Raw genomic sequence first — 16357 nt, forward strand, 5'->3', positions numbered from 1 at the left:
CTAAAAAAACAGTAGAATTAAGTGTTTTATGATAAGGGGACGGTTGGCATAATTATGGTCTTTTTACCTCATAGATACAAGTTAGAGTTCAATTCTGATAGCTGGTTATTGGCTAGTCTTGTAATAATCTCCAGACTGATAGTCAAATGTTTACCTTTGAACCTATCATTTCTTGCATCTCTTCCACCTGATACATTTTGGATATGTTTGATTCATTGTACATGCAATTACTGGTGCACAGTGTAGAAGTAAAGGAGCATATGTTTTAGCAGTCAAAGGAGCTAGTCTTCAGAATTTACCTCATTGAGTACTTCATAGTTATGACCCTGAGCTTCTGCAGTTACTGTTGTGACTACTTATGTAAAATCTGTTTTCAGTTCTCCTCAGGTTGGATTGCTCCGTTTTCTTCATTTGTTGGCGACTTTTGACTGGAAGAACAATCCACTCATAGTCAATCTGAATGGTGACATTAAAGGTAAGCAGATATGTAGTGCCTTCATAATGTAAGCTTTCAAAATAGTTAAGGTATGCTTTGGGAGGCCTTGTATTTGTCAGAAAAGGTTAATATTTTCTGTCAGATGTGGTTCCCCCTGCCAAGCGTACTTTTTTTCATGAATAATCAGTCCAGGGATGTCGAGGCTCACATTTTCTTGAGACAGAGAGCTCAGTGAATGTTTGCAATGTTGGTGTTTTTGCTCATCTTTGAGCTGAGAGGAAGGATGACACTGAGTGGTTCATGCTTACTTTGAAAGTAAACTTCCTGCATTTATTATGCTCCACAGAGGAGCATAGCACTGGATTTTAGTAGTTGCAAATTAACTCTGTGTCATAAAAATGGTATGCTACTGGGCTGACCTGATTTTGCTTTCGTTATTGATTTGTTTTCAAGCAGTGTAACACATTGTATGGTTTGCAGCATGTTTATAAAAGATATAGTATTTGTTTAATTTCTCATGCCTCGCGAGACATTTTAAAGTATTTACAATATGACAACAGTCTGTCTCTCTTCTCTCCCTTTGAGTTATTTATGAAGAAAACCACAACAGGCTTGCTGGTCTTTCTAGTTGTATGTATATCTGTCTGTGTGTATTAGTGCTGTTTTTGTAATAGTCATTTACTTGTTTAGTATAGCTGGCAAATATGTTGTATTCTGTTTATGTAGTTCACTTTATTCATTTATTTTAAAAATGCCTTCCCATACAAGCCCTCAAAAAGTGTAGAGATGTATATACAAAAATGGTTGAAAGTTAGTGTAAAAATTGTCACTTACTTCAGAATTTCTAGTTTTATTTGTGTCTTATAATTTGTCTCTCTAAAGATATTTTAAAATTAACATTTCAAAATCTGTAATGATTGAGAGATATTTTTGCCATTAATGCTACTTCCGATCACATAATAGAGTTGTCCAGCTAAAAAAAGATTATTTAACTACTGAAAAACGTTTTAATGTCATATAAACACAAAGAAAAAAAAAACAGACAAAAACAGCATCAGACTATAAATGCACAAAATACTTTATAAACTTGAGTAACAAACTTGCCCCACTTTTAATATATTGAACCATCTTTGTCCTACAGCTGACAGGCTTCACTCTCTTAATCTCATTAAAAGGTGATATAGCCATACCAGTAATCTTTGTATTAAATTTTGTCCTGATTTAGGGCCTTGCTCTGTCATCAGTATCGTTCATGGTCTTGCCAGTTGGCTGTCAGCTTAAATATAAATTTAGCTGTCATCCCTTACAAGGATCACCATATAACTTTATATAAATTTAAAGGTCATCTTTAGCGCAGGAGTATAGGGATTCCTTCTAAGTGTAGTATGATAACCATCTAAAACATAGTTTTGCCAAGAATATTTTGCAATTCAGTTTGCTGTCTTTTATCATCATTTGTAATTTATATTACAGTAGTCGGTTCATCTTTGGATTTGGATTTCTTAGTTATAACTTTTGTAGCCACCATCATTAAGTGATTAATGCTTGTTCATTGTTCTGTTACATCCAGTGATTTATCGTAACCTGTAAACCTAAGGGATTTGATGTTAGTTCCTTGCTGAGCACACACTGTAATATTAGCTGTAACTCAGATTTATATTTACTCCGTCACTGGCATGACCAAAAGTGTATGTTCTTGTTTCCCACTTGCACTTGAACACCTCAAATGTAGGATCATCTTTGAGGGAATATCTGTCACAGTGTAGCTAGATTAGAAAAAAAAAAACTCTGGAGAGATTTCTGGTAAAGCATTCTAAATTATCTAGATTTTGTAGCATGTCCTGGCAATTGACATGTTATTTAAGAAAAAACAAGAACATCTTTTTACCACAGAGACCCAGAACATACCTCTCAACCTGGAAACATCAAAAATCTGGAAAAAGGCCCATGAAAAATGGGTACAAATCTGTACGCCGATTAACATAAAATGTGCATACATAATTATGTAACCCCACCCACTCCAATGGAATTGTGGTATACCAACTTTCAAATGCAAACTGAAGAACAGACAACCAAAATATGGTCCTAGAGTCCCCCTGCAGCCATTCCAGTGTTCCATTACTTTGCTATTTTGTCCCTTTACTATAAACACTGCAACGTGCATACTGCTTTACTTCTACAATGATTTGGATTTTATTTTACAATGTTCATCGTGCATACAGCTGCAGTCATAACAAATGGGTCCTCGGTCGGCCGAATTCCAAAGTCTAGGTCCGGCGTCGGTTATTGTTGCTTCTTCCCTGACGTCAGCGCGACAGGGGTATAAAGGAACCAGCAGATACCATTTTCTTCAGTTTTTCTTGCCCCAGATGTCAGGTGCCCCCAGAAGGAAGGCAATACATAAATTTATGTAATAATGCAATGCAGTATAATCAAAAAACAGTAGCTGCAAGCAAATACACCATAAAAGAATACCCCAATCAGGTTGTATGAGGATGTGTTAGCCTATAGGCCTGTCCCAAGAGGGGAAGGAGGGAGGGAAACCTGGACTGCAGCTGTATTAGCACTCGAACATCTATATTTATGGTAGGTACAAAACTGTACTTTTTATACCACAAACACTTATAGACATCTGCTAAACAAAGCAATACAGCCTCACAATGAAAGTAGACTTAGCATTAAAACTTCTCTACCCTTGAAACTCACATTCACTGAAACAGCATTGAAACCCACATCCAAAGAAAATGCATCTGGCCAGTGGCGGATAAAGATCACCTTTGGGCTGTTTTCAAATAATAGGCCCCTTGCACACGAAACATACATGTGTTCTTTGATACACCTTCCTGACTGTATTCAATTATATTCCTTGTTGTATAAAACAGCACACTTGTAAGATCACATTTTAAATTTGTTTTGAACATTTTTCCAGTAAGCAATGAAGCAAAATGCACAAACCAATAATGTCAAAACTGCCGAAATTCAGAACATTTCCATCATAAAAGTCTACTCAAACTTCTACAATCCACCAGTATATCAGTATATACGCACAATCTCTGCAGAAGTAAAAGTCATCTAAATAATTCCACATTAAAGAGATCTGTAACTAATGAAGACGCTACTAGCAAACAACTTTATATTTCATTGTTTCATCTACAAGTAAAGTGCCTGTTGCCCTTGAATAAACTGGAGCACCCAGAGCAAGAAACTCACACAAATGCAGGGAGAACATGCAGAGTCTGCACAGAAGGCATTTCAACTGAGAATCAAACCAGAGAACCTCTTGCTGTTAGGCAACAATGCTACCACTGCACCATCTAAATTTTAAGAGGAACAGGCCAAAAGTATGAGACAAAACATTCCAGACATTGTGTGAAAATTTGTACAGTTGAGAGCTACAACTCCTTCAGTCAGAAGTGGTGGTATGGGTAGAGAACTCGGGCTCTACCTTCTTGTACCTGAGGTACAGAGTTTGAGCCTGAGTAACTGTAACCAGGTATACCTAACTGGGGCACACATACGCGCACACACACATGCGCACGCACATGTGCGCTCGTGCACATACACACACACCCCTCTAAACCCAGCAGAATGCTGTGGATAAACTATGACCCTTGTTCCCTCATAGGAACAGTGATTGATAAACTGAATATGGCCAGTAAAATGAACTTACAGCAAAGCTCATTAACTGTTAGCAACAGTTGACTTGAACTGCAATATTGAACTCTAAATGCATACCAAACTTTAAACCCAGAAGAATGCCGTGGATAAACTAACTATGCCCCTCGTTCCCTCATAGGAGCATTAACTGTTAGCAACAGTTGACGTAACTGCAGAATTGAACTCTAAATGCATACCGAACTCTAAAGCCAGCAGAATGCCATGGATAAACTATGCCCCTCGTTCCCTCATAGGAACATTAACTGCTAACAATGGTTGACTTAACTGCAGAATTGAACTCTAAATGGATACCGAACTCTAAACCCAGCAGAATGCCGTGGATAAACTAACTATGCCCCTTGTTCCCTCATAGGAACAATGATTGATAAACTGAATATGGCCATTAAAATGAACTTACAGCAAAGCTCATTAACTGTTAGCAATGGCTGACTTAACTGCAAAATTTAACTCTAAATGCACACACAGTATCTTGGCCAGCTAGCAGACAGACAAACTAAAGGTTCACGATTCGCGAATGCCATGAACGACTTAAATGCAGCAACACATACACACCAAAACAAATACAACTGAGTTGTTTTTCCTCTTACCCAGAGGACTCTGCACATTTTAAATTATGCTTGGTATAGCTGTAATGTTCCCATTTCCCTCAGAGTCCATCAGGCAGTAGCTGCTGTCATCACGCACACCCTATAGGCTGGTGATGCATGGTGACATCAGCCAAAAATGTTAAAGTGGTAATACAAAAAAAAAAAAAGACCTGGAAATTAAGGGGGCCATTCGGGAATTCATGGCACCCCATTATTTTGGCTTCAAAACCAGTAAATACCAAGGAATTCGGTATGGTTGAGTGGTATGAGAATCTCAGAATGAAGTTCCACTCCATAGTGTAGAAAAAACAAATAACACACTGGAAACGTTACAAGCACTGTCGTTTTAATATTTAAAATTTTTTCAGATAAAACAAACTACCAGAGTTGCAGTTTAAATATGGTTCTCATGTGGCATCATGTATCACATGACAGCTGAGCTCCCTTCCACATTTAAAGTGGTATAGTCATTTTTAGCAAACAAAATTCAAAGAAAAAAATGATAAAAAATGCAAGATGAAAGAAGTGTTATACTATTTTAAAAGCATGCAGATTTATATAAAATATATATTTACATAATTGTTAAAAAGTCAAACACATTTATCTCTGTAGTGCATTCAGTTTCAGTAGGCAGCTTATAGAAATGTGGTAATTCAATCTTGGCCACCTGCCTGCATTATGTTTCAGTTGCCAGAATACCTCACACTTCTCTAAAAGTAGCTGCCAATGTTTCTTACGCTTACCCAGTATAATTATTTCAATGATAAAAGTGGCCAGGTATCCATTGGCCCGTGCTGTCATCTCTTGCAATTTCCAATTAGACTAGTGAGGATTTGCAGACAGCATATTTTTGGTGGTTAACTTGATTTCTGTAGGTTGTCCCTTCATTTTTCCATCCCCTGCGGGCATGGTTTCCACGGACACTTCCCTCCTGGTGCGGATGGGCATTTCGAATGGAAGACTGTCCAAGGCATATGGAGATCGACAGAGGTCAAGCTTCACATCACTGTGCTCGAGGTGAGGGCAGTCCTCCTAATGTTCCATGCCTATCAGGACTCCCTCCCCATAGATGTAATCACAATTCATATGGAAAATGTCTGTAGTCTGTTACATCGACAAACAAGGGTAACCCATTCTTCAGTTGTGTTGGGAAGCTATGAGGGTTTGACAGGGGCAGATGTCTTCCCAATGTTTTCTTGTGGCAACTCACATCCTGGGGAAGTCCTTTGTGTTAGTGGACAAACTGAGCAGGTCCATTCTTCTGCCTCATGAGTGGTCTCTCAATCAATAAGTGGCTCCTAAGATATTCAGCTGCTGGGGCTGGCCATGCTTTAGTCTTTTTACTACCCCTCTCAACACAATTTGCAGCAGCTTTTTTGCTTTGCTTTCCTCAGGAGGGAGAGTCACCAAGGGAAGCTGTGACCCACAGTTGGCTTCCATGCCTCTTATATGTTTTTCCACCCTTTCCTATCACATCAAAGTTTATTCAAAAAGCAATTTAGTGCAAGGCAAAGGTGATTCTTATCACTCCCTTTTGGCCTTGACAAATATGGTTCCTTTTTCTGTGGACTCATCTGATTCATCCTCTGTGAGTGCTTGACCTGGTTTCTTACACATACGGCCAGCCTCATCCAGACTTCAAAGCTCTAAAGCTGACTGCTTGAATTTTCACTTTCAGCGATGGCCAGAAATTCCAGGCTTTCTTCCCCAGCACTCAATATTCTATTTTCCTCCCCAAAATAGCTACTGTGAAAGTCTTTAAAGGTAAATGGGAAAAGGTTTTCCATTTGGGCTTCCTCCCTATTTTCTATTTTGGATTTTTTAATGATAGGTTTCCTGAAGGTGTGAGCTTTTTCATCCTTAAGGTCAAGCTGGCATCTATTTCCAGTTTTAATACGGGAGAGAATCATATTTCTATTGTTTCGTTGAAGATATCAAAGGCATCCGATGTTAACTCTCACATCTGTGCTCAATTGATGGGTTCATCAGACAAGCATTAGCCAAAACACATTTGTCTTAAATAGTTCCACATAAAAGTTACATGACAAGCTATCCCAATTCTCTTAAAAATGTACAAACAATAGAATGCAACATTTCTTCCACTCAATATTCCATAAAAGATACCATTCATACTGCTAAAATTACCTAAAAATATGTATATATGTATATGCATGTGTAAAAAATGCATGTACATAAAAAAAACACATAAACCACTTTTTCAGTTGAAGTAAGTTGGTTTTACAATGGAAACAGCCATGTCCAACGTAGATGTAGACAAGGTTAGGAAATTCCTGAAGACCCAGGTCCTGCTGAGGGCTCTCCCTACACCCATCATTCTTTGGAGTTCAGGATCTGTTCCCCCCTTTCCCTTTGATTATGATTCCTATTCCAGTATGACCTTCAGATCTGAAGACCGTGAATCCAGGTGTACACCTAGGATTGCCTGTGTCAGATTTGAAAAGACTGGATTTCTTTAACAGTAACAATTTCTCTGACTCTATCAGGTTTGACTGCTTTCAACCTAGACAGGTCCCAGAGCCAAGGGCTTGGTACTAGGAGTTGGGGTGTTGGTTTAGGATCGACATCAAAACTTTTGTAGCCTTACAGTCAGCACTTTTGCTCTTGACAACTCTACGCTGATGTCTGCTTCAGAGCTGAACCAAGCTGAATTGGATTTTGGAGCATACCTTTGTCGGATTTCTCAGATTCTTCAGGGAATGTTTTGGAACTGGCTTCTGCTTCAGCCTTTCAGGTCTTCTAGAGAGTCCTCCCTTCATCCACAGGGCTTGTATTTTTCTTCCCGTTAGAGCTGTCCATTCCCCCGCTGGCTGTCTTCCCTCCACTTCAGCATAGTCAGCCCTTGAGGCCTCGAGTCATGGACTCCTCATCCATTTCGGAATCTGGAGCTTCCCACTGGGAAAGTATACTGGAAGCCTGTATGCAGAAGGAGGAACTTGGACTCCCCTCAGGAATCCCTTACTAAGGATACTGATTTTGAAAGGAGAAAGGTCCCCTTTGACCCACACTCCCCAAGAAGACATCTCCTTTGGTGAGATATTAGAATTAAGACAGAAGGGGAGATGGTCCACCAATGTTGAAGGGATCCTTATTTCTTGAGGCTTTGGGGGCTGGCCCATCTACTTCTTGGGTGGTCCCTCCCATGGGCACACTTGTAGATTTGTTTTTGAGCCAGGCTTGGAAAGAACCAGATGCGTTTAAAATGATTCCTTGTAAACCTGGTGAAATTTTAGTCTCCCCAGAGGATAGGCCTTTTTGGAGCAAGGGTCCTGTGGGAGATTCCATAATGGTAGCAGTGGCCACCAAAAAAGAGCTCGCCAAGGAGAACTGTACTGTCCAGCCTCTAACAGAGATTCCAGGGTATTGAACAGATCTTTTGCCATGAGATCACTGAACTTCCTGGCTTATGTAACATGTTTTCAGAGGGACTTGAAGCAATTCTCCAAGTCTTTGTAGGGGTCATTAACTGCAGAAGCCCAGAAATCCATGGATATGCAGCTTGGCTATTCACCAATCCCTGCTAAATAGGTCCATGTGACTTGTTTCCAAAGCAGACGATGGCATGTCAGGAGCAGCAGGTACCAGCTTTTGCTATTCACCAGCATACCTGGATGTGCATCTGCGACTTGGCAGAACACTTTAAGACATCCTTCATGAATGTCCCTTATGACAAATCCACCATGCTTGGGACTAAAGTGAAAGTGTGTGTCTAGAAGTGAGCAGAATGGCAAGATCTTGTCTGCCATTGGAATATGCTTCTGTACCCCCCCTCCCCCAGCCGACCCGTAGGAACTAGAAAGGAGGCAAAAAGCTTTGGTTCCATAAATCTCAACGGTTAGCTACTGATGCTTCTAGCAATAGGTCCCCTAGAGTCAGAGTGGGGAATAATCACAATGGACAATTGCCCTTGTGGCAGATGTGGTCTGCAGCATCAAAGCTTCTGGAACCACTTCTCCAACAGACAGTTACAGCACTCCTGGAAGGTTGTCCAACTGCTGCACTCTGTTAGCTTGGACAGCCATCACCCAAGATTCATGAGTTCAGAGAATAATAACCAGAGGTTATACAATTCCATTCCTTCTTTTCCCCCTAATTCAGAAAGATTTCCCAATGTTCCAGTTCCTCAAAGGAGGGCTACATCAAAAGGGATTAAAAAAAAAATGCTAGACAAACAAGTCATCCAGGAGGTCCCACTAGATGAACAAGGACCCAGAGTCTATTCAAGATTCTTTTTAGTGCCAAAGAAGAATGGAGACCTCCGACCCATATTGGACCTCAGCTAATTACATCAATATGTAAAATGGACAAATTTCCAGATGGTCACAGTTCAGTCCATCCTGTCATTAAGGAAGGATGACTAGATGTGGCAGCAACATACATCACATGGAAAATCCAGCATGTTAGTGGACAAGCTAAGCAAGTCCATCTTTTCTCTTATGAGTGGTCCCTTTTTCAGCCACTAGAGCCAGCCTTGCTGTGAACAGTTGACCACTTCCTTGAACACCAAGTGTAGCTGTTTTGTCTTTATCCTCCTCGGAGGGGGAGTCCTGAGGAAAGGTCTTGTCCACAACTGACTCGGGTCTTTTGTGCTCATATCCTCCCACTCCACTCATATCAAAGTTTCTGCAGAAAACATTGTGGAACAAGGCAAAGATGACCTTCATTGCCACTTTTTTGGCTTCAACAGGTATGGTTTCCCTGTCACTGGCCTCATCTGATACGCCCACTTTGGTTGATGGATCCCTTTCTGGACTTTCTCTCTCTGACCCATCCAGCACTCTCATCCAGATGGAGCAGCCATGAAGTTAACCACATCATCTGAAGTAGTTTACTTCATTTGGTCTTCAACTTGTGGGAAAACGGATCCGAACCGGCAAATATTACTAGCATCAGCTCGAGCTCCAGACTCCTCCCCTTAACCATAAAGCACCTCCACTGCCTTCCATCCCCAGATCTTGTTTGCCGCGATTTGTTACACATCGTGTCTTCAGAGCTCCAGCCAGCAGTGGGTGATTTCTTACTGTAAGTCTTAAAAAATTGTATTTCTTGTAGCCAAGTTAAGTTAGTGTAGGTACCCTTTCTCCCCTCCCATCGCTTTAGTGTCAAATGTAAGTTTGTTTAGTTAGAGTACTTTGTCTGTGGTGCCCCCCCCCTTTAGTGTTCTTTTGTGGTGAGTGGGTGTGTGTCTGTTAGTCTAAAGAAAGAAAGTTTTTGCCTGTCTTTTTTTAAGGCTTCTTTCTTGTCTTGTAGGATGTTTGAAAAGCTTGTCTTTAAGTGCTGCACAGAATGTGGCCATAAGCTCTCCCCAGCGTGTGTGTGTTGTGCTTATATGTGGCCCACCTTAGTGTCGATTGCTCCATTTGTGCGGGATTTAATCCCTCAGCGTTAAAAGATAGGAAAGCCAAGTTGGCCCTCAAAGGTCTTCTGCCTGCTACTAATCCTTCAAATATATCCATACCTGGACGATTGTTTAATTCAGACAGAAAACCAGGGTATACTTCTAAATCATCTGGCATTTGTAAAAAGGGTTCTTGCTTGTCTGGGGTACACCATAAACGAAAAGAAATCACAACTGGTACCCTCTCAACAGATTACATTCCTGGGTGCAAGCTTGAATACAACTGCCCAGATGGCTTTCCTCATGCCAGAGAAGCAAATTCATTTGGTAACTTACTTCAAACAAGTGGCCACAAAAACCCTGCTATCTGCAAGACAAATACTGCAAGCCTTGGGGTTCATGGCCTCCTGCATTCTTCTAATTCCATATGCAAGACTGCATATGAGGAAACTACAGCGCTACTTAAAAAGTCTATGGAGTCAACATTGTCACAGCCTGGAAACAATGATTCCTATCATACCTTGCCTACGCCTGGAATTCCTATGGTGGGCAGAGGCCTGCCACCAAAACAAGGGACTGCCATTCCCACTACCCCCTGCCACACAAACCCTAACTACAGATACATCAGACTATGCATGGGGGGCTCACCTGGCAGAGAAGTGTATTCAGGGCAAATGGAACCCAAATCAAATGCACCTACATATCAAGCAAAAATAAATGTTAGCTGTTCAGAATGCTCTGACAGCCTTCAAGGACTACATTCTTCCAGGACAACTAATGGTAAAGATGGACAACACCATGGTTATGTGGTACATAAACAAGCAGGGGGTACACATTCTTACCCCTTCTGCAGACTAGCCATGGCATTGTGGAACACAGCCTTGAGCTACCAAGTGTACCAACAAGCTCAATTCCTGCCAGGAAAATTGAATGCACTGGCAGACAGACTAAGCAGAAATCTCATGGACCCACACGAGTGGAAACTGGAACCACATATTTTCAACATGTTGACAAGCAGATGGGGGAGCCCAGACGTAGATCTATTTGCCTCCCCCCAGAACTACCAGTTGGACAAGTTTTGCACAAGGACTCCCCACAAAGAAGCCTGGAAAGTGGATGCTCTGTCCTTTAGCCTTTTCCCCCTCTGCCTCTGCTCTCCAAAGTTCTGCTAAAAGTCAAACAGGACAAACCAAGAATGATTTTGATTGCTCAAGACTGGCCACGCCAACACTGGTACCCACTCCTGTGCAGTGTGTCACAAATATCTCCATGGCACCTGCCTCAGACCCCTTCCTTGCTGTTTCAGCAGGAGAACCAAATTCTGCACTCTCAACTTCCAACATTGAACCTTGCAGCCTGGCTAATCACTTAAATTCACCCTTATCATCCCTCAGCAAACCTGTGATGGATGTCATCTTGGAGGCGAGAAGGCCTAATACTAGGAAATCTTATGCTGACAAATGGAAAAGATTCTGTGCCTGGAACCAGTCTTTAGGGATAAGCACAGCAACGCCCAAGTTACCTCAGATTTTGCAATACTTAACTGAGATGCTTCACAAGGGCTTGTCTTTTTCCTCTATTAAAATCCACGCTTCAGCTATTTCAGCTCACTATAACACAGAACCACCCCTCTTCTCTCATCCCTTGCTCAAGCAGTATCTCAGAGGGGCAAAGAACTTGAGACCACCAAGGAGAGCTCCTACCCCTTCCTGGGACCATAACTTTGTTTTGGAGAAGCTCACTCTGCCTCCTTTCGAGCCAGCTGCTACCGCAGACTTAAAATATCTTTCTTGGAAAACAGCCTTTCTTCTAGCAGTCACTTCAGCTAGAAGGATATCTGAATTACAGGCCCTTATGGGAGTGGAGCCTTTCATCATCTTTCATGCGGGCAGGGTATCTCTGAGGACCAATCCATCCTTCATGTCCAAGGTGGTTTCCAGCGTGGCTCTTACTCCGTCCATTCATTTGCCAACCTTCTTTCCCAATCCACAGAACAAAGGGGAACGGATTCTGCATTCCTTGGATGTGCACAGACAACTTAGATTCTACTTGGACAGGACTAAATCTCCAAGAAAATCTGAACAATTGCTGGTAGCATTTGCTGCAGGGGCAGAGGGGAAGGCTATTTCAAACAAATAATTTCTAAATGGATAAGCCATTGCATTGATTTCTGCTATAAGCACCATGGAAATCCTATTCCCCAGGGGATCAGATCTCACTCCACCAGGGCTGCATCTACTTCTGCAGTCTTTCTCAGAGGTGTTCCTACCTGGGATATTCTAGAAGCTGCTACCTGGAGTTCTGTACATACTTTCACCAAGCATTATCATTTACCAATTTTCTCTAAATCCAGAGCTGGCTTTGCCACTGCTGTCTTGCAGGGCCTTATATCTGGTCCTAATGCTGTATAAACTCCTCCTCCCAACCATAGCTATGGGAATCTACACAAATGTAATGAGTGCAACAGTGAAACACGAAGAACTTAGTACAGTTGTGTGTACTTAACATAAATGTAAATGTTCGAGTGTATTCACTGTTGCAGTCCTGGTTACCCTCCCTCCAGCCCAGTAATTTTCTCTGGCTATACCTCTACTTTATTTTACTATGCTTAAAAGCCTTTTTGGTGTATTTGCTTTTGGTTGGATGTATGTTTTTGTGTTTTTAATTTTATTTGCTCCCCATTAGGGGGGCACCTGACATCTGGGGCAAGAAAAACTGATGTAATGGCATCGGATGCATGTTTTATACCCCTGACGACCTGACGTCATGGAAGAAGGGACAGCAACCAACGCAGGACCCAAGACTTTGTTAACCAGGCCGACTGAGGGCAGCCTGCCAGCAGATTACCCCAAATGTAATGACTGCAACAGTGAATACACTCGAACATCTACATTTATGTTAAGTGTACACAACTGTACTTTTTCTTTCCACATTTTTCCAATAAAGGTCAATACATGTCATGTCTAACAAACGTTCGGTGGCCACTCAGATTTTCTTGCATCGTACCAAAGCCGTTAGGAAGACAGACTAACTTTTTGTGACATTTTCTTCTATCACACTGGGCAGAGGAGTGTTAAAAGTGAGTCTGTTTTGCTTGTATACAAGGAAAAAGGTTTACCATTGCCTGGTAATCACAAAGCCCACTCTACCAGGGTGGTAGTTACTTCAACAGCCTACTTTTTAAGGGTACCTATTGATGCTATCTGCGCAGCAGCTGCTTGTAGCATTGTGCATAAATTTTATATTCCATTGCAAGCTGGAGGTATGGGGCTTCCTTTGGTTCTACCATCCTCCAGCATGTCCTTCCATGAGACCTTAAAGGGTTTTTAGAGTCTGTCTCACCAGTTGAGGACAGACGGAAGAGACAAAGTCAGACATGAAAGTTATGTACTTACCATAATACTAGGTCAGTATTGTTCTCTTCCATCTATCTCAGTTTTCCCCACCCTCCGCCTCCCTGCCAAATTGTCATTCTCTGTTTGGCTCCAGACAGTCTGACTGCACTTTACTTACCCTGAGCTTTGCCATGTTACAACTATGGTCTGTATTCCAGATATGTGTGTTTTGGGTTCTTTATATGTTCTTGTGTAGTAGAAAGGAATCTCGATCCGAGATATTCTGCCAGTGGAAGGGATCATGGGTAAGAGGAGGAGACTGACCTGTGGATCCAAAGCCTGACAGCTGCTGATGTCAGATCCAATAACCAATCAGTTGAGAAGGATGGAAAGGGCAGTGCAGATCTGGTGTTTTGTAAGAATGTAACTTTAACTGTTGAGGGGATTTCCTCCTTAGACCAGTGTTACAAAGCTCCACACGTCAACAATAATGCAAAAAGTGTAGCGTTTACCTGTATCACCAGGACCAGTAAAAATAAAAAAAAAATGTTTGCAACTAAAAGCTGTTTATTGCAACATAAAATATTTTATTTTGCATTTTTTGGTTATTTTTACTGGTCTTGGTGACACAAGTTAATGTGCTGCATTTCTTAAACCAGTGTTTATTATTTCTGGACCTGATGACAGTAAACATTGTGTTCCTTAGACTAGTATTAAGAGACCCTGCTCCCTCTTGGGATATTACTCTTACTTCAGGCCCTAACCAAACCCCTCTTTTGAATCTGCAGCTTCAGTGGATTTCAATTTTGTTACCTCAGCCAAAAGAATTTCAGAACTACAGGGTGTGTCATGCAAGCTACCTTATCTGACTTTTCACAAGGATAGTGTTTCACTTTGGACCAATCCTAATTTTCTTCCTAAGGTGACTTTGGAATCTACTTTAAATCAGGCAATTAATTTGCCTGTTTTCTTTTTTAAATTTTTGAAAAAAGAGAATATACCTTTTGTTTCTTGGATTTCCATTGCCAGTTGCAATTTTATTTACATCATACTTGAGTTGGTCTCTTGAAATTCTTTTTTTCATTTTTTAAGGCTAAATAAGGAAATAGTTTCCAAGGTCCACTGTATGTAGTTGCCTGATTGTATCACCTTTCTTTACAAAGTGAAGGGGTTGTCTTTACCTCACAAGTCTGAAGATCATTCTACTAGAGTGGTTACAACATCTGCAGCTGTCTTTGCCAGAGAGCCCATTGTTGACATTTGTGCTGCTGCTGCTACTTGGCCTGCTCTTCACACCTTTGTTTCCCATTACAAGTTGGACCTGCAGTCTAGGTTTTGAGCTTCATTTGACTCTACCTTGCATCGGAATATCCTTCTTTGAGGCCTGCCAGGGTTGTTGTTAGTTGACCCAATAGTTGAGGTGGTACTGAAAAAACAACAATGGATACAGATGTTGTTCTTACCATAATGCTAGATTCATGTTGTTGATTTATGCCTATCTGTTCCTTTCCTCCCACCTTCCCCCTTCCAAATTTTCACATATATGTCTCCCAACTGTCTGTATTGGACCTGCCTGGAGCCTTGCCTTTTTTCAGTCTGGCGCTGTGACGTTTTTCTCTGGTGTCCTTTTTCCTTTTGCATAGTATACATAAGAGTTTTTTAATGTCACTAAGCAAATTCGATCTGAGGAGCTATGACGTTGATATGGAATTGTGTGTAAGGGGTGGAGCCTGAGCCCTGGATCCAGGAATCAAAATGTTTTCAGCCTGTGATCCAATTGGGTCCAATATACTTGAGCTGAGATAGATGGAAGAAGCCAGCACATATCTAGAGTTATGGTAAGTACATGACTTTCGTTTATTACTGAATGTGTCTGCATTCGGGATGTGTATGTCTGAGTGGTTACGGTAAGTACATGACTATCATTTATAATGAATGTCTCGGCATTTGGAATGTGCATGTCTTGAGTGTTTGCAGGTTAAGGTTAGAGTAAGGTCTAGGGAATGAATTAGCTGTAGTGTTATGCTGGTGTGCTGTATGTTTATAGTGTGTGCTAGCGTCTTGTCTACTGGGACTCATAGGGAATTAGTGTTTTGTAAGGTATGTGTAGAGCTGTGGTTAGACTTGGCATACGTGAGTACCTGTGCCCTATTTACTAATGTATGGTAACCCTAATCCCAACCCTACGCATTACTGTACAAAACAAACTTTCCCTAAGAATCCCACTGCACAGACAGTCTTTGTAGTTTAGCAATCAAGATTTTTGCATTGGTGATTATTGCATTCAGTCTGTAGCAGTCCATATTTGAAAGGAAAGCTGTTGAGATATTGTTGGGCACTCATTTTCATAGCATGTATCATTTGAAAAGTTTCCAAGTTTGATATCAAGGACGTTTATGGGTAGTCTGAGTGTCTGTTGTTTCCAGATCTTGATCCTGCATTTACTGAGAGATGATCATAGTATCATTCGATATTGTTACTGGTGCTTTTGCTTCAGTCTCTTAGCTCATTTTGTCATCGGTCATGAACTTGAGACCATCATCAATACCTAATGATTCGTGGCAGTGGAAAAGGCTCAGCGGAATGATTTGTGGCAATGGAAGAGACTGGGGAATGATTCATGGCAGTGGAAGAGACTCAGGTGCATGTCTGGCCAGAGATCTTGCCTAACAATTCCAGGCCAGAATACAAAAAGGTAGATGGGAAAAGACTTCAGGGATGGTCTAAGATCTCTAGGTCTCGCACTTTCCAAGTTAAGTGCTGTGGCAGAAATCTGACTTCTTTTGCACCTCAGATCATCCTCTTCGCTTAATACTACAATTACTTTTTTCAGTAACTGAGAAATTCTGACTAGGTGAGGCCCATTTTCATCAGCTTCCTGGGAAGAAAAGTGTAACGGTGTTTCATAAAAACTTAACTTTTAAAATATGTATATCTGCAGAATCTAAAAATAAATGTACATACA

At 41.2% G+C, this 16357-nt stretch overlaps 1 protein-coding gene across 2 annotated transcripts in view; it reads left to right on the forward strand.

Annotated features, from left to right (window-relative positions):
* NOL6 (nucleolar protein 6) overlaps positions 1–16357 on the forward strand; it is a 1772660-nt gene that overhangs the window by 1244349 nt on the left and 511954 nt on the right. For both annotated transcript variants that reach the window (XM_044078098.1, XM_044078107.1), the window contains exon 21: positions 378–475. In XM_044078098.1, coding sequence (XP_043934033.1) covers positions 378–475 — 98 coding nt within the window. The remainder of the gene's footprint in view (positions 1–377; positions 476–16357) is intronic.

Source organism: Protopterus annectens, chromosome 1.part1 (assembly GCF_019279795.1).
Source record: "Protopterus annectens isolate FY-2018-M chromosome 1.part1, PAN1.0, whole genome shotgun sequence".
Classification (NCBI taxonomy): Eukaryota; Metazoa; Chordata; order Ceratodontiformes; family Protopteridae; genus Protopterus; species Protopterus annectens.